Source organism: Phaenicophaeus curvirostris, unplaced genomic scaffold (assembly GCF_032191515.1).
Source record: "Phaenicophaeus curvirostris isolate KB17595 unplaced genomic scaffold, BPBGC_Pcur_1.0 scaffold_73, whole genome shotgun sequence".
NCBI classification, from domain to species: Eukaryota; Metazoa; Chordata; class Aves; order Cuculiformes; family Cuculidae; genus Phaenicophaeus; species Phaenicophaeus curvirostris.
The window spans coordinates 442,974-459,825 of NW_027206695.1; the positions used below are offsets into that span (position 1 = coordinate 442,974).

Consider the following 16,852-nt stretch of genomic DNA (forward strand, 5'->3'; position numbering starts at 1 on the left):
TCTCAGTTGTTGGAAGAGGAATAAAAACTGCTCGGGAGCCTCGTTGCCGCGGGTGAAGTTTCCATCAGCCAAGGTTGGTGGTGAGACCCTCACCTTGTAGACTTGGAATTTGCCTGAGAGCAGAAATTCGAGGAGCTGCACCTCGACTGGCCACCAAGGGACCTTTTATGAGGGAGAAAATCCTCTTCGGGGCGATTGTACCCAGTGGGAGGTTGGAAAAGGAGGAAATTTGGACCCTTTTCTTTGGAGGTGGCTCGCTGAGATGGGGACATCGGGCAAACGTTGAGACAATTTGCTTTTCCACCACTATCACATTAATTTTTTCCTCCCTTTTCCCACCCAGTTCCACTTCCGTGCCCGGGGGGTCCTTTCATTAACTCACTTTTCTCACGCTCAACTCTTCTTTCCACGCATCAACCCCCCGGTTTCATGGAGGAGAAGGAGACACCAAAGCCAAAGTCCCCATTTCTTCGGTTCCTCATGGTTCTGAGGGTTGTAGGAGGGGCACGGAGTTGTAAAAAATCGGGGTGGTGCTCCTCTCCGGGTCTCAGGGACACAACCTGAGCTGGGATTTGGCCCCCACCACCCAAAGCCAGGGACGGATCCTCTCGCCGGTGAAGGAAACGCGGGAAAAAATGAAGAGGAGCCCCCCCTCCTCGGCGTCGAAAAACGCCACCGTCCCTCCGCTGTAGTCGAGGTGGACGCTGACCCTCCGGGGCACCCAACGGAGAGGCAGGAGGGTGACTTTGCGGGAGGTGAGGGCCCGAACCTGCCCCCCCCACTTCTCCACCCCCCAGATCCCTCCTTGGGGGCAGAGGCTGAGGTGACCCTTGCGCCGGATGGACTCGCGGGCCACCCCCACGGCCCAGTCGCCTCCGTCGCCCACCTCCACCTCCCAGCAGTGGCGGCCGGCGAGGAAACCCTGGCGACCGAGCACGAAGGGCCAGTAGTCGAATCGTTCGGGGTTGTCGGGGAGGTCCTGGCGCCCTTCGCCGCGTCTCACGCTCTTACGGTCCTCGGAGAGGATGAGGTCGGGATGAGCCGTGTCGGGGTCCAGGGTCACGATGGCTGGGGGGTGGGGAGAGGAGAAAAAGCTTGAGGAACCCAAGGATCAGAAATGGGTTGGGTTGGAAGGGACCTCAAAGCTCATCCGGTTCCACATCTCCCTCTGGATCTATCCGAGATCCATCCAACCCGGCCTTGACCACCTCCAACCTGGCCTTGACCACCTCCAACCAGGCCTTGACCACCTCCAACCTGGCCTTGACCACCTCCAACCTGGCCTTGACCACCTCCAACCCGTGTCTCATCTCTACGTGGCGGCTTAAATGATCTTTACGGAGTAGAAATGAAAGCCAAGGGGTTGCTCTTTGGGTTGGAAGGGACGTCAAAGCTCATCCAGTTCCACATCTCCCTCTGGATCTATCAGAGATCCATCCAACCCGGCCTTGACCACCTCCAACCGGGCCTTGACCACCTCCAACCCGTGTCTCATCTCTACGTGGTGGCTTAAATGATCTTTACGGAGTAGAAATGAAAGCCAAGGGGTTGCTCTTTGGGTTGGAAGGGACCTCAAAGCTCATCCGGTTCCACATCTCCCTCTGGATCTATCCAAGATCCATCCAACCCGGCCTTGACCACCTCCAACCGGGCCTTGACCACCTCCAACCGGGCCTTGACCACCTCCAACCCGTGTCTCATCTCTACGTGGTGGCTTAAATGATCTTTACGGAGTAGAAATGAAAGCCAAGGGGTTGCTCTTTGGGTTGGAAGGGACCTCAAAGCTCATCCGGTTCCACATCTCCCTCTGGATCTATCCAAGATCCATCCAACCCGGCCTTGACCACCTCCAACCGGGCCTTGACCACCTCCAACCCGGCCTTGACCACCTCCAACCCATGTCTCATCTCTACGTGGTGGCTTAAATGATCTTTACGGAGTAGAAATGAAAGCCAAGGGGTTGCTCTTTGGGTTGGAAGGGACCTCAAAGCCCTTCCACCCGCAGCACAGACGGAGTTTCCAAGACCGAGAAATTAAGGACAACTAGTACTGGTGAGAGGAGAATCATGGAGTGGGTTGGGTTGGAAGGGACCTCAAAGCCCATCCAGTTCCACCTCCTGCCACAGGTAGGGACGCCTCCCACTGGATCTGGGGGCTCCAAGCTCCATCCAACCTGGCCTGGAACATCTCCAGGGAGGAGGAAGCTTCTCTAGGCAACCTGGGCCAGCATCTCCCCACCCTCACGGGAACATCTCAAGCAGGTTGGTTCCTCCAGCAGCTTCAGGATGAGACTTGGCTAGTTTGGCTGAGCTCACGGTTTAAAAATGGAGCTAAAACCTGGAGAGAGGGAGGTGAATTGGGTCAATCTGCTTCCCTATTTGTCTCAGGGGAATAGCTCCAAGGCAAAGGCTCTGGTTTCCTCCAGCCTTACGCTGAGGTTCCACCTGCAGGGCTGGGAGAACTTGATGGGTTGCCCTAATTCTTCCTTCAACATCTCTTTTTTGGCCACTCTGGGCTTGGAGCACCTTCATCCGACAGGTACAGCTGCTCCTGGAAGGGGAGCCAAGGTGGTGATCATCCCAACCTTCATCCAACCTGGCTTTTTTCTCCTCCTCGACCCTCCCCGGTACCTTGTAGCTTCTTCAGAGTCTCCTTCAGAGTGCTGCTCCTCCACGAGAAGTGACAGATTCTTTCTTCTGAGTCTGGAGACGCCTCTGCTGGCAGGTGGAACGTCACCTTCCCGCACCTGGGAGATAAAAAAAAAAAAGCCCCATGCTTTTTTTGAGTGGATCGTCATAGAATCTCCTTGATCAAGAGCCCCTCCCCAGCTTTCCTGGAGCCTCTTCCTTCGAGTTGCTCGAAGGTCTTCCCAGCGTCTTCTCCTCTCCAGGCTGAACAACCCCAACTCTCTCAGCCTTTCCTCATATCATCTCCGTGGCTTCTTCTGGCCTCGCTCCAACAGCTCCACGTCCTTGTGCTGAGCTGTTTTCTGCAGCCACCGATGAGTTTTCTCCTCCCCTTTGACCCCCCGTGAAGCGAGAGGCCACGTACCTGCTGATGCTGCTCTTCACGTCCTGGGAAAAGAAGAGAAAAAGAGGAAAAGCAGCTCAACACACGCTTTATTCCTTCTAAACCACAGTTATTTAGGTAGGGATGGACCTCTTGGGGCTCTGCTCCAACCCTCTGCTCAGGGCTGAGTCCAGGCAAGGTCCAAATTCACACAGGGATGGAGATGGTCACATCCTGAGGGACCTTGGCCCAAGGAGGCACCGCGTTCCCAAAGAAAAAGGTTCCCCCCACCCCAAATCTAGAAAAACTTTATCTCCCTGCAAGTTGTGTGAGCTGCTTCTCATCCTCTGGGATCCTGGCTCCATCTTCTCCATGATCCCATCAGACATCGGGGATCATCGCAGCCTCCAGGAGCTCTAATAGGTGTTAATTACCTGATCAGCCCACCTGAGACCCCACCCATGACCCCTATTTAAGCTCAATCCTGAGGCTGCTGATCCATTTGCACCTTTCCTTGGAGGAGAACAGCCACGGATCCTAGGAGATCATCCCCTGGGATGCGTTCCCACCTGGATTTCCAGCCTATCTCCTGCCCCTGGACCTCCCTGGTGCTCCAGGCTGCTCCATCTGCCCTCAGGTAGGAGGATGATGAAGGCTGGTGATGCTCTCGGTCTCCCCACGACCATGCTTGGCTCCCCATCCCGTAGGGAACCACCAGCCCTCCCCATTCCTGAATCCATCCCCTCTTCTCCCACCTCTCCAGGCTGCGCATCTCCTTCCCCTCGAGCTTTTCAGCTCTACGGAGCCAACTGGAGCTCAGAAAACCCAACGAATTAAGCCAGGAGCTACCCGTGTGGAGAAGACCCTCCCTACAAAATCTAGAAACCAGATGAATCCTCTCACCGATTGCTGGTTCTTCTCTTCCTGTTTTTGTGTCGGGGCGTCCAGCTGGGAAGCCTCCTCGGAGACCTTGGGGGTGTTTTTCGCCTGCCTCTTCTCGAGCTCATTTTTCAGGTCTTCCAGCTGTGGAAGCAAGAAAAACTCAGGTCCTCCACGAACCTGAAGCATCTAAAACCTGATCGTGGACCTTTCAAGACGCAAACGAAGGAGCAGTGGGATGGAAGATACCATGAGGAATTTATAGAAAGGTGTTTCCCATGGGGATGACCCCCAAACCCAAGTCCCTACTGAGTTTTCTTGAGTTCCTGCAGAAACCCAAGTGGTGCTGGCATGAAGCAACCAAAAAGAACCCCAAGAAAGGAGCCCAAAGTTGGAATATCGCTGCCCAGAGGTCAGGGAGGTTGATGCCTACCAGGTCCTCCAGTTTCCTGCGCTCCCAGGTAGCCGCTCTTCCTCGGAGACCTCCTCTCTTCCTTCAGCAAACATGTCACCTGCGTGAATCCCTTCCCAAGGGAACTCAAAAAACCTGTTGGTTTGAGCCCTTTGATGGGGCTGGATCTTTCTCTTCCTGGTCCTTCCCAGTCCTGAGTGAAACTGTGACAGTCGGTTCTTTGTTCCGTGTCTCCTGGGGAGAAGGAGGTGATGATGCCCCTTGGCTTGATGCGCCCAGAGCATCGTGTTTCTCCCTTGTTGATCTTCCAGCTTTTTATGTTGGGGGAGGTCACTGTTGGTGCTTTCATCCCTCTCCTTTGAGGGCTGGACGCTCAGAAAAACCATCAGACCTCCCAGGAAAGGGCTGGAGGTGAGAGACCTTCGGGCTACCAGGAGGATCTAGAGGTTTGGTGGGACCGTGGAAGAAAACAAGGAGGGAAATGTGCACCTAGGACCTTGTGGGTGCTAGAAGAGGGGCTACAACTCAAGGGATGGACTTGAGGGAAAAATATTTCATGGAAAGGGTCGTTGGGCACTGGAACAGCTGCCCAGGGAGGGGGTTGAGGCACCATCCTTGGAGGGGTTTAAGGTGGACGAGGTGCTGAGGGACGTGGGTTAGTGATGGATGGGAATGGTTGGACTCGATGATCCGGTGGGTCTTTTCCAGCCTGGTGATCCCACGATTCTCCGTTTCTACGAAATGAATCGATTCCTACAAACTATTCCCAGCAGGAGAAGCCACGAGGGAGTCGCTCGCTCCAGGAAGAGCGAGATGGGAAGCAAACACCCCACAACCAGTTCCCAGCGAAGAGTAGCCTGAGGTGAATGGGTTGGGAGGCACCGAGTCCTTCCAGACCCAAGAGGTGGGTGGATATTGGTGTCTAATGAGATGTCTCCGAGCTGGGCTGCTCCGCTCTTTGGAGGAGAACGGCTCGGGGCTGTTGGCAGATTCTATGATTTGGAGCCCGGGGCGAAGTTCCTTTCATCTCCAAATGAGGTGCCTGTGGTTGGGGAAGCGAGTTGCACCCTAAAAGTGTCTCTCTGGAGCCCGGAGAACCGGCTGGGGTGGAGGAATCTGCATCGCAGATCTCCAGAGCGAAGAGATCTGGAAGGGAGATGGGGTTCAGCAAGCTAGGTGGGACACGGCGAGAACCTGTGGCCTTGAAGGATTCTCTTCTTCTGAGAAAAACATCCAGTTTTACTGGGATTTGGAGGTTTGTGCCTTGTGTTTCTCAGCAGGTGCCTCTGAGGGGAGTGAGGTGGGATCCCAGGTGTCCAGGGACCTCCTGCAACCCCCAAATATCTCCCTGAGGAACAGCTCAAGAGCTTTGGTCTCATGAGTTGGGAGGAGATTCTGCTCCTCTCTGGTGAGACCTCACCTGGAGGATGGTGTCCAGGTCTGGAATCTTCAACATCAGAAGGAGATGGAGCTGTTGGAACGGGGCCAGAGGAGGCTCCAAGGATGATCTGAGGGGTGGAGAACCTCCCATAGGAGGCTGAGAGGGTTGGGGTTGTTCAGCCTGGAGAAGAGAAAGCTCCGAGGAGAACTTAGAGGGACCTTTCAACACCTGAAGGGGCTCCAAGAAAGCTGGGGGAGGGACTTCACAAAGTCTTGGAGTGATGGGACAATGAGCGTGAGCTGGAGAGGAGCAGATTTAGACTGGACACGAGGAGGAATTTCTTCATGATGAGAGTGGTGAGACCCTGGAACAGGTTCCCCAGGGAGGTTGTGGCTGCCCCATCCCTGCAGGTGTTGAAGACCAGGTTGGATGGAGCTTGGAGACCCCGATCCAGTGGGAGGTGCCCCTGCCCATGGCTGGGGTGGAACTGGATGATCTTTAAGGTCCCTTCCAACCCAAAGTAGTCTATGATTTCCTGATCCTGCCCAGCCAGCCTGTCCATCCCCGTCACCTTCTGCCTTTCCCAACTGAGCTGGAACTGGTGTCAGGACATGGACCCAACAGGCAAGGTGACCCATAGGATCGTGTTCCTCCTCACTGGAGATGTGGGAAAGGGGATGAGATGGGAGAAAGACCAACAAGCCCTCAACCTTTCAGCTCAGAAGCCTTTCCCAGCAGCCTCGATTCCATGTTTTAATAAATCCTCGTGCTTGAGCTCCTGCAGCCGTTCCAGGCTGGTTTTGCAGGAGGTCGATGTCCATCCTGCAGCGAGATCCTCCAGGACCAAGCGACAGCGAAGAACCAGCCTGAGGAGCATGAGTGGAGGGAAAATGTGACAACAGGACCAGGAGCAGCACTAAAATATTGGCTGTGAGTTTGCTCTCAGTGGAACCCCTGGGAGGGGCGAGGTGGAGCTTCATCTCGGCACGTCCTCTCATCTCTCGTCTCTTATTCTGAGCCCGACGCCACCCGCTCCCTCCCCCTCTCGCTTCTAGTTCCTCTTCTCGCTTCTCTAATCACTCGTGGGTATTTATTTCGAGGATGTTTCTTCCTCTTCTGGGTTTCCTCGGAAGAAAATCAACAGGTTTTGAGGGAATCCATGTAGGTGAGTCAAGCCAAAAAGCTAGAACTTGCGTTTCATCGCTCCGGATGATTTTATAGTTGAGGAACATCTCCCCACAGGGACCTTGGGTCCCTTTTATTCCATCTTCTCCCTCCTGAACAGCCAACAGGGTAAGCTGGAAGTTATCCGGGAAGCCGCGTGTGTCTAAGGATGCGGAAAACTGAATTCCAGATGGATTCGTTTCCCGCAAAGGGGGCTTGAATGCCTGGAGATCCACCACGAGGAGGTGGAAAGGCAAGCAAGGTGGCCCCATCCTGCGCTGCTTTTCTCAGTCTGGCTGAGCCAAAGGCCAAGAAATTCGGAATAACACACGGATAGCGAGGCAGAGAGCGAGACAAGGTTCTTTTAATTAAAATAAATACAGACGGAGAGGGAAAGCGGCTCTAAAAATGAAGCCGGTTTGTCGTGCGAGGCCACCTGCTGTGGTAGAGAAGACTCTGGATCTACCTTGCAGTAGAAGGTAGGAAGAAAACGCTTTGGAAAGAGAGAAACGGGAGGATTTAGTCCATGAAAGGCAAAATAAATTGAAAAAAATCACACGCTTGCAAGGGCTGAGCGCTCTCCATCCTTGATCAACTCAACGTTCCCTTTCTTCTGACGCGCCGCCTCCATCCCCTCGTCCCAGTGGATTCTTCCTCCTCTGCTGGGGTCTCATCTCCCCACCTTCGCCGTCCCGAAGCTCCCGATGGAGGTGGACGTGGGAGAGGAGCAGAAGGTCATTGGCCCCGGGGTTTTGGGTAATTGGCCCCAAATGATCAACCACAGCAACGAGGAGGCACCAGGCAGGAGATGACCCTCCGAGAGGCTCCTCAGGAGCAGATCCGGAGAGGAGAGCAGAATCCTACCCAGTCCAGAGGGGACATCACCTGCCCGGTCACGGATTGGTCTTCCGAGGGTGGAGTTTGAGTGATTTCTTGCAGACGAGCCCCCATCCCCATCCTGAACCACGGGAAGACCCTCTCGCCGTTGAACGCTGCTCTGGTGTAAACCAGGATGAGGGCGTCGTCGTCTGCGCTGAAGAAGGCCACCCGCCCTCCTTCGTAGTCCAAGGAGACCCGGATCCTCCTGGGAAGGGGGTTGAGGCGCAAGTTGGCGCGGGGGGACGTGAGCGAGTGATAAGCCTCCAGCGCCCACACGCCCTCCTTGGGGCTGAGGGTCACGGGTCCTTTCCTCTTGACGGACGCTCGGGCCACCCCGAGGGCCCAGACCCCTCCTTGTCCCACCTCCACCTCCCAGAAATGCCTCCCCGAGGCGAAGCCCTCGCGGCCCAGCACGCAGGGTTCGAAATCGAATCTCTCCGGGTTGTCCGGGAGGTCGTGCGGCCTCAGCTGCCCCCGACATTGCTTCTGGTCTTCGGAGAGGTGAAGGTTGGGATGAGCTGTGGCCGCGTCCAGGGTCACGTTGGCTGCGGGACGAGAGAACCGGAACGTTTGAGGTAGGACTTGGCCCCAAGAGAGGCTGGAGATGCTTCTTTTCCCTCCCGGTTCTTGGGACCAGCCCTGTTCTCCTGCTTCTCCCGGCTCGAGATGCTCCACGGGGAGATCTGGGGTTGGCCTTATCCTTGGGGTGGATGGAGGAGAAGGGGGAGAGGACGAGGCACGGAGCAGAGGAGTTGGGGGGAGGGTCTGGTGGGGAATTCATGGAGAGGGAAGAGGTGCAGATGTTCTTTCGGGGGCTCCATCTCTTCCTCTGGCTTTATGGGGTCCCCATCTCAGCCCTTGGACACGCTGCGAGCACCAACACCAGCATCCATCACCCTTCTCTCCCTCTCCCTTTGTTTTTCCCCACGGGAATCTCTTCCATGACCCCCAAACCCCACGTCCCCCAAACCCCACGTCCCCACCAACGTTGACTTACTTGGCTCCTGCAACTTGAACGTCAGGCTGTCTGAAGAGGAGAGAGATGGAAAGGAATCAGGATTATTGGGGTCACGCAAACCCAAGCTTCCTCCGGCCGGCTGGGGAGGTGGGACGGCTACAGGAAGACTTGGGAGGGGGGAATATGGATGAGGAGAAGACTTGGCTTGCTCTGCTGTGGGGCTTGATGCCGTGGTGGCTACACAACTCTCCCAAACCCAAGGGAGATGAAGCCCCTGGCCAAGCTGAACTCGTAGAATCATAGACTAGCTTGAGTTGGAAGGGAACGTAAAGATCATCTAGTTCCAACTCATCCCATGGGCAGTAGATCAGGTTCTCCAAGCCCCATTAACCTGGCCTTGAACACCTCCAGGAATGGGGCCACCACAACCGCCCTCGGTGACCTGTTCCAGTGTCTCCTCACCCTCATCGTGAAGAAATTCTTCCCCACGTCTAGCCTAAATCTACCCCTTTCCAATTTCTACTCATTGCTCTTTGTCCTGTCACTCCAAGCCTTTGAGAAGTCCCTCCTCAGCTTTCTTGGAGCCCCTTTCAGATAGTGGAAGGTCCCTCTAAGTTCTCCTCGCAGCCTTCTCCAGGCTGAACAACCCCAACCCTCTCAGCCTGCCCTCCGACAGGAGGTTCTCCACCCCTCAGATCATCCTCGGAACATCCTCTGGCCCCGTTCCAACAGCTCCATCTCCTTCTGATGTTGAGGATTCCAGCCCTGGACACCACCCTCCAGGCGAGTTCTCACCAGAGAGGAGCAGAATCTTCTCCCTCACCCTGCTGGCCACGTTTCTTTTCATGCAGCCCAGGTTCTTGTTGACCTTGTGGGCTGCGGGCTCAGATTTCTAGCTCGCGTGGAGCTTCTCATCACCCACCACCCCCGAGTCCTTCTCTGCTCTCAGTCCCATCATCTCCAAGAGCCACTGCAGTGAATTTCTCCCTCCCACTCCCTGTCTTTGCACCCAGGAGCTTTAATCTCCCCCCAGCCTTGATGGGAACGACCCACCCCAGCAGCTCTGCTTGACTTTGCTTTGCTCATGAGCTCTGGGGGACGAGGTCTCTTTGCCGAGCTCGTTTTTCTCTCCTTTCCACTTCCCAGCTGGCTTCGCCCCAGGAAAAACATCTCTTGGTCTCCTCCTCCAGTTAAATTCCAGCTGCGTTTATTTACGACAGTTACTGGGTGGGTCTTGAAGCACCCAAGAAGGGTCTTGAAGCACCCAAGAAGGGTCTTGAAGCACCCAAGAACCCAGTTTCTCCCAGTTATGGGGCTCAGGGGGCACCGGGTCCTCTCCTAACGCTGTTGGGTACCTTGGCATTTGCGCAACGTGCCTCTCACGAGGATGTTCCTCTGCACAAAGTCCTCGAGCCTCCCCTCCAGCTCCGAGGAGATCTCCTCCGGAGGGTTGAAGCTCATCGTCTCGCAGCTGCAACGAAGGGGGGAAAAAACCAGGCGCGAGCGGAGAATCGTGGAATGGGTTGGGTTGGAAGGGACTTCAAAGCCCATCCAGTTCCACCACCTGCCCTCGGGCAGGGACACCTCCCACGGGATCAGGTTCTCCGAGCCCCATCCAACCCGGCCTTCAACATCTCCAGGGATGGAGCAACCGCGACTGCTCTGGGAAACCTGTTCCCCACCCTCGCGGGAGAACGTTTCTTCCTCAGATCTCATCTCAATTTCTCATCCGCTCCCTGATGGAGGTTATTGTTCTCCTTAAATAACCCAGGAGGAGCTCTGGGATGGGCTGAGGACACTTCTCCAGGAGAAACTGAAATCCCCCAGGGCCCTTCTGAAGGCCCTCAGACCCTTCTAGAGCCCCTCAGGGCCCTTCTAAAGGCCCTCAGACCATTATAGAGCCCCTCAGAGCCCTTCTAAAGGCTCCCAGACCCTTCTAGAGCCCCTCAGGGCCCTTCTAAAGGCCCTCAGACTCTTATAGAGCCCCTCAGGGCCCTTCTAAAGGCCCTCAGACCCTTATAGAGCCCCTCAGGGCCCTTCTAAAGGCCCTCAGACCCTTCTAGAGCCCCTCAGGGCCCTTCTAAAGGCTCCCAGACCCTTCTAGAGCCCCTCAGGGCCCTTCTAAAGGCTCCCAGACCCTTCTAGAGCCCCTCAGTGCCATTCTGAAGGCCCTCAGACCCTTCTAGAGCCTCCCAGGTCCCTTCTAGAGCCCCTCAGGGCCCTTCTAAAGGCCCCCAGACCCTTCTAGAGCCCCCCAGGGCCCTTCTGAAGGCCCTCAGACCCTTCTAGAGCCCCTCAGGGCCCTTCTAAAGGCCCTCAGACCCTTATAGAGCCCCTCAGGGCCCTTCTAAAGGCCCTCAGACCCTTTTAGAGCCCCTCAGGGCCCTTCTGAAGGCCCTCAGACCCTTCTAGAGCCTCCCAGGTCCCTTCTAGAGCCCCTCAGAGCCCTTCTAAAGGTCCCCAGACCCTTCTAGAGCCCCTCAGGGCCCTTCTGAAGGCCCTCAGACCCTTCTAGAGCCTCCCAGGTCCCTTCTGAAGGCCCCCAGACCCTTCTAGAGCTCCTCAGTTCCCTTCTGAAGGTCCCCAGACCCTTCTAGAGCCCCTCAGGGCCCTTCTGGAGGCCCCCAGAAGTTTCTGAGCACGAAATATCCTTGTGGGAGGATGAGTTATCGCCTGCATCCATCTGCTTCGAAACCCCAACCTCAGGATTCGCCATCCAGACCTCTCCGAGCGAAGGTGAGACGGAGCCACGTTACCTGTTCAGGAGCCTCCTGATGTCCTGCAGGTGGGAAGAGAGAGGAGGGAGAGTTGGGAAAGAGGAATAAATGGAGGAATAAAGAAAGAAATAATAAATAATTCTATAATAATAATATATAAATAAATAAATCAATAAAAAATAAAAACAAATAATAAAGAAAGAGGAATAAATATCATTGTATATTTTTACAGCAGCAAAGAAGAACCTCACGCCTGGGATGATCCCACCAGGTAGGTGCCCTGGGGATGAATTCAGGCTCCCAGGTCTCGGGTTTTGCTCCGTCCCCCCCCTTTCCCCACCAGAGCTTCGGGCTCTCACCTGCAGGAACTGGCTCGCCGGCTGCTGGAATCTCCCTTCCATCTCCCAGATGAGGGTGTCGAGGTGGGACATCTCCTCGGAGACCTTGGCCACGGCTTCCTCCTGGCCGCGGGCGATGGCCCCGGCGAGGTCTGCCAGCTGCCTCAGGAGGAGACGCTCTTGCTCCTTCAGAAACTGGTGCAACTGCTCGAATTCGCGCACCATCTTCTTCCCTTCGCTTGTGGTTTTCTCCTGCGAGGGTCGGAGACGAGGACAAAGGGATGGAGGAGGAGCCCTCCTTGCACCACGACCTCTCTACGGCTCCACCACCGGCTAAAACTTCCCTCATGGGTTAGTTTTATGGTTTTCTAGCTTCTCCTGGTGTCCCAGCTGAGGCTGCGGGGCTGCGACAACCCCAGGAGGCATCACAGCATCCTCGGGGAAAGCTCCACAAGATGAGCAGGAGATGATGGGGCCAACGGAAAAAAACCCACCATGACTAAGAAAATCAATGTTGTGCTTCAAGGTCTTGGGATGCCACGTCCTCGGTGACACCCAGTCCATACCAGGGTGGATTTAACACCAACCCCTCTCGCTGGGGACTGAAGAATGGTAGAAGAACCAGGTTGGAAGAGACCCACTGGATCATTGAGTCCAACCGTTCCCACCAGAAGCAGCGTGGACTATCGGGGAAGCCAAACCAGAAGAAGCGACCTCAACCGGGCGCTGGAAGAGGGAGATTTACGGAGTTTTGGGGGAAAAAACAACCCTTCCAGGCCTTCTCTCTGCCCCGCCGGTTCCCTTGTGGTGGAGCTGCTGGTTTTATCTCCTCAGCGCAGGCTCCAGCTGAGGTGAAACCCCAGCAGATAAACACCAGCTTGGCCAAAGCAAAAAAAAAAAAAAAACCACTCCGCGAGCCAAAATATCCAAGAAATGGCCTCAAAAGCAAAACGCAAACACAAATACGAGGCAAATATCCAAGAAATAGGATATTTTGAATAGGAACGGTTGGACTCGATGATCCGATGGGTCTTTTCCAACGTGGTGATTCTATGAAATGGTCTCAAAATACCCCAGCAGCGCTCGGGTGCTGGAGGCACCTACCAGGTACGAGCTCCTCCTGGCTCTGCTTCTCCTGCTTTCCAGGTATTTTTCTCTCTCCTCCTTTAAAACCCGGAGGCGGGCTTGGATTTCTTCCTGAGGAGGAACAAGGAAGGTCGTTGAGAAGAAACCTTCTCCTGGGAGGGTGGGATTGGGTTGAGCGGATGAACCTCGACGGCTCCATGATTCTCCGGAACGTCCCGTGGAATCAAACGCCAAGAGGACGCATGCGGGTGGCACCCGAAGAGCACGTGGAGGTGGCCAGGAGAGAAGATGCAACCACACTTCACCCCCGGAAAGAGTTTTTTTTCCATGAGGTGAAGAGGTACAAGCACCACGCCAGGTTTTACCTTAAATTCCTGGGCAGCTTCTTCGACGGGGACCACGGTGTGGGAGCGATGAGCCTGGGACTTGTCGCACACCACGCAGATGGGCTGCTGGTCCTCCTTGCAGAAGAGCTTGAGAGCCTCCTGGTGCCTCTCGCAAAGGTTCTTCTCGCGCTCTGCTCCTCGTCCTGCTCGCAGGCCGAGCCGCCGGGCGATCTCGGCGACGTTTCCCAGCTCCCTGCTGGGGCGGAAGCTCTGCTGGGAAGCCACCAGCCGGCACTGGGGGCAGGAGAAAGGTCCCTCGGAGCCTTCCCAGCAGCGCGCGATGCACGCCCGGCAGAAGTTGTGGCCGCAGTGGATGGAAACGGGGTCCTGGAAGAGGCACAAGCAGATGGAGCAAGAGACTTCGCTCTGTAGGCTTTGGGCTGGGCTCTTGGTGGCCATGGCTCTTCCCAACCAAGCCCCGTGGTGGGATCCAAGGAGCTTCGCTCTGCGGGAAGGAGAGGAGGACGTTTCTCCTGGCGGCTTGGGCGGCTGGACCCGCTCCTGGCCCCGATGTCACAAAATAAGCGGCACGGGAGGCTGGGAAGGAACGGTTGGACTCGAGGATGCGGTGGGTCTCTTCCAACCTGGTGATCCGATGAGTCTACGAAGAGGACGAGCGAGCCCGACGTTGCGTGGGTTTCGGTTGGGTTGAGGTCGAGGCAGATGCGAGCGAGAAGATAAGAGGCTGGAGGGCAGGGCTGCTCCTCAGCAGGACCCGAGGAGGGGCTGGAGGAGCAGCCGGCGAGAAACCCCAGGAGATTTTTCCATCAAAATTCTCGCAGCGTTTCACCGCGAGAGATGCAGGTTTTTAGTAAAAACGTGACGGGCTGGGACGCAGCCACCGTCCCGAAGAGGTTTTGAGGGGAGAAATGTCGGGTTTTTTACTAAAAACGTGAAAAACTGGGACTGAGCCGCCATCCCGAGGGGATTTTAAGGGGAAAAAAAATGTGATTTTCTGCTCTGCGAGGAGGAAAATTGGAGCCGCCCAACGTGGGGTTCGAACCCACGACCCTGAGATTAAGAGTCTCATGCTCTGCCGACTGAGCTAGCCGGGCGCCTGGGGCTGCAGCATCCCGGGGACCGCTAAGAGCGTGGCCAGACGGGGACTGGGACCCGCACTGGGTCCCCGCAGGGAACTGGGACCGGGAACTGGGACCAGTACGAGACCCCACTGGAGACTGGGATCCACACTGGGTCCCCGCAGGGGACTGGGACCCACACTGGGTCCCCGCAGGGGACTGGGACCGGGACTGGGATCCACACTGGGTCCCCACTGGGGACTGGGACCCACACTGGGTCCCCGCAGGGAACTGGGACCGGGAACTGGGACCAGTACGAGCCCCCACTGGAGACTGGGATCCACACTGGGTCCCCGCAGGGGACTGGGACCCACACTAGGACCTGCACTGGGTTCCCACAGGGGACTGGGACCGGGACTGGGATCCACACTGGGTCCCCACTGGGGACTGGGACCCGCACTGGGTCCCCGCAGGGAACTGGGATGGGGAACTGGGACCAGCACGAGCCCCCACTGGGAACTGGGACCCGCACTGGGTCCCCGCAGGGAACTGGGACCGGGACTGGGACCCGCACCGAGCCCCCACTGGGGACTGGGACCCGCAACTGGGTCCCCGCAGGGGACTGGGACCGGGACTGGGACCCGCACCGAGCCCCCACTGGGGACTGGGACCCGCACCGGGTCCCCACCGGGGACTGGGACCGGGACTGGGATGTCCACTGGGTCCCCACTGGGGACTGGGACCCGCACTGGGTCCCCGCAGGGAACTGGGATGGGGAACTGGGACCAGTACGAGCCCCCACTGGGAACTGGGACCCGCACTGGGTCCCCGCAGGAGATTGGGACCGGGACTGGGACCGGGATCCCACCGGGACCGGCACGGAGACAGAAAAAACGCTGGGAGGAAGGAGGGGAAAAATAAAAGAGGAGCGAGTGTTTCTGCCCGGTTTCGAACCGGGGACCTTTCGCGTGTGAGGCGAACGTGATAACCACTACACTACAGAAACGCCACGGCCTGCGCTGCGCCCCGCGGGGTTATGAGCGCCTAGAGGGAGCCTTCCGCAGGGAAAAAGAGTCCCCGAAGAAGAAAGGGAAAAGGGACACCCCCCCCCCCGAGGGGTTTAAAGAGGAAACGCCCAACGTGGGGCTCGAACCCACGACCCTGAGATTAAGAGTCTCATGCTCTACCGACTGAGCTAGCCGGGCCCTGTGGACGGGGGAGCCCCGCCCCACCCACCCCACTCATGGAATTATAGAAATATAGAATTATAGAACCGTGGAATCAGCAGGCTGGGAAAGACCCTCTGGATCATGGAGTCCAACCATCCCCATCGATCACCGACCCGTGTCCCTCAGCGCCTCGTCCTCCCGGCCCTTAAACCCCTCAGGGAAGGGGACTCGACCCCCTCCCTCTTCCAGCTCCCAACGACCCTTTCCATGAAGAGTTTTTTCCTCGTATCCAGCCTGACCCTCCCCTGGTGGAGCTTGAGGCCGTTCCCTCCCGTCCTGCCCCCTGTTTTTAGGAGAAGAGCCCAGCTCCCTCCTCTCCACACCCTCCTCTCAGGGAGTTGCAGAGAGCAATGAGGTCTCCCCTCAGCCTCCTCTTCTCCAGGATGAACAACCCCGAGCAGCTCCAGACTGGGAGAAAAGGAGCTGGAAAGGCTCTTGGAGGAGAAGGACCTGGGGGTTTGGTTGAGCAGGAGCCAGCAGGGGCCCAGGGGGCCAAGGAGGCCAAGGGCATCTGGGCTTGGAGCAGCCCCGGCGTGGCCAGCAGGGCCAGGGAGGTTCTTCTCCCTCTGGGGAGACCCAACCTCGAGTCCTGGGCTCGGTTTGGGGCCAAGGAGGATGTTGAGGCTCTGGAGCGAGTGCAGAGAAGAGCAACGAAGCTGGGGAAGGGGCTGGAGAAGAAGAGGAGCGGCTCAGAGAGCTGGGGGGGGGGTCTGAGCTCTCACAAACTCCTCGAGGTTTCCCACAGTCACTGGCTCCTGGGAGGCGACCGGGTTCTTTAGGACCCTGCGGAGGAGAAGGAGGAGGGAGGGGGGGAGTCCTAGGGCGCCGCTTCCGGTCACGTGCGGCCGCGGGGGCCGGAAAGCGGAAGCGGCCGCGGCGCTTCCCGTCAGTTGGCGGAGCTCGCACCATCGAGCGCGGCGGCGGGAGGCGGTGGGAGAGGGGCTAGAGCGGCTCCCCCCGGGGGGGAGGCGGCGGTCTAGCCAGGGCGGCGGCGACGAGCGGCGGAGGGGAAGGCCCGAGGGAGCCGCGGAGGCCCGAGGAGCCGCGGTTTGAGGGCGGAGCGGGGCCGGTTCGGGCTCTCGGGGTGCTGCGGGGCCTGGGGGAGCCCTTCCCGGCAGCGAGGGGAACGGGGAAGCGGCACCCCCCCCCCCCCCCTCCTTGAGGCCTCGCACTCCCCCCACTAGGCCTCATCCACCCCTCGAGGCCTCGTACCCCCCTCCCACCCCCGATTTGGAGGCCTCGCAGCCCCCCTCCTCGAGGCCTCGCACCCCCCACCCGGCCTCATAACCCCCCTCCTTGAAGCCTCGCAGCCCCCCCAGGCCTCGCACCCCCCCTCCTCGAGGCCTCGCGGCCCCCCCAGGCCTCGCACCCCCCCTCCTCGAGGCCTCGCGGCCC

The 16,852-nt window shown here is 57.6% G+C and overlaps 2 protein-coding genes and 3 non-coding genes across 5 annotated transcripts in view; all 5 read right to left on the minus strand.

Moving 5' to 3' along the window:
* Positions 1 to 16,852, minus strand: part of LOC138734342 (zinc finger protein 585A-like) — a 352,271-nt gene that overhangs the window by 240,494 nt on the left and 94,925 nt on the right. The gene's annotated exons all lie outside the window — the stretch shown is intronic.
* LOC138734316 (E3 ubiquitin-protein ligase TRIM39-like) lies at positions 525 to 13,874 on the minus strand. Its single transcript, XM_069881924.1, has 13 exons — positions 13,189 to 13,874; positions 12,842 to 12,934; positions 11,759 to 11,989; positions 11,439 to 11,461; positions 10,038 to 10,153; positions 8,722 to 8,751; positions 7,682 to 8,269; positions 6,876 to 7,008; positions 4,322 to 4,382; positions 3,913 to 4,032; positions 3,052 to 3,074; positions 2,631 to 2,746; positions 525 to 1,068 (listed from the first exon to the last, which is right to left on the minus strand). The coding sequence occupies exons 1-13, from the start codon at positions 13,606 to 13,608 to the stop codon at positions 548 to 550; spliced, it is 2,475 nt and encodes an 824-aa protein (XP_069738025.1). The 5' UTR covers positions 13,609 to 13,874; the 3' UTR covers positions 525 to 547.
* TRNAK-CUU (transfer RNA lysine (anticodon CUU)) lies at positions 14,192 to 14,264 on the minus strand. The gene has a single exon. It is a non-coding gene; the product is annotated as a tRNA-Lys (tRNA).
* TRNAV-CAC (transfer RNA valine (anticodon CAC)) lies at positions 15,162 to 15,234 on the minus strand. Its single transcript has one exon. It is a non-coding gene; the product is annotated as a tRNA-Val (tRNA).
* On the minus strand, positions 15,361 to 15,433 carry TRNAK-CUU (transfer RNA lysine (anticodon CUU)). Its single transcript has one exon. It is a non-coding gene; the product is annotated as a tRNA-Lys (tRNA).

Coding starts and splice junctions, on each gene's coding strand:
- LOC138734316 (XM_069881924.1), bottom strand. CDS start 13,608: ATGGCCACCAAGAGCCCAGCCCAAAGCCTACAGAGCGAAGTCTCTTGC. Junction 8,752..10,037: donor CACGTTGCGCAAATGCCAAG/GTACCCAACAGC, acceptor TCTCCTCTTCAG/ACAGCCTGACGTTCAAGTTG. Junction 1,069..2,630: donor GACTCTGAAGAAGCTACAAG/GTACCGGGGAGG, acceptor CCCACCCCCCAG/CCATCGTGACCCTGGACCCC.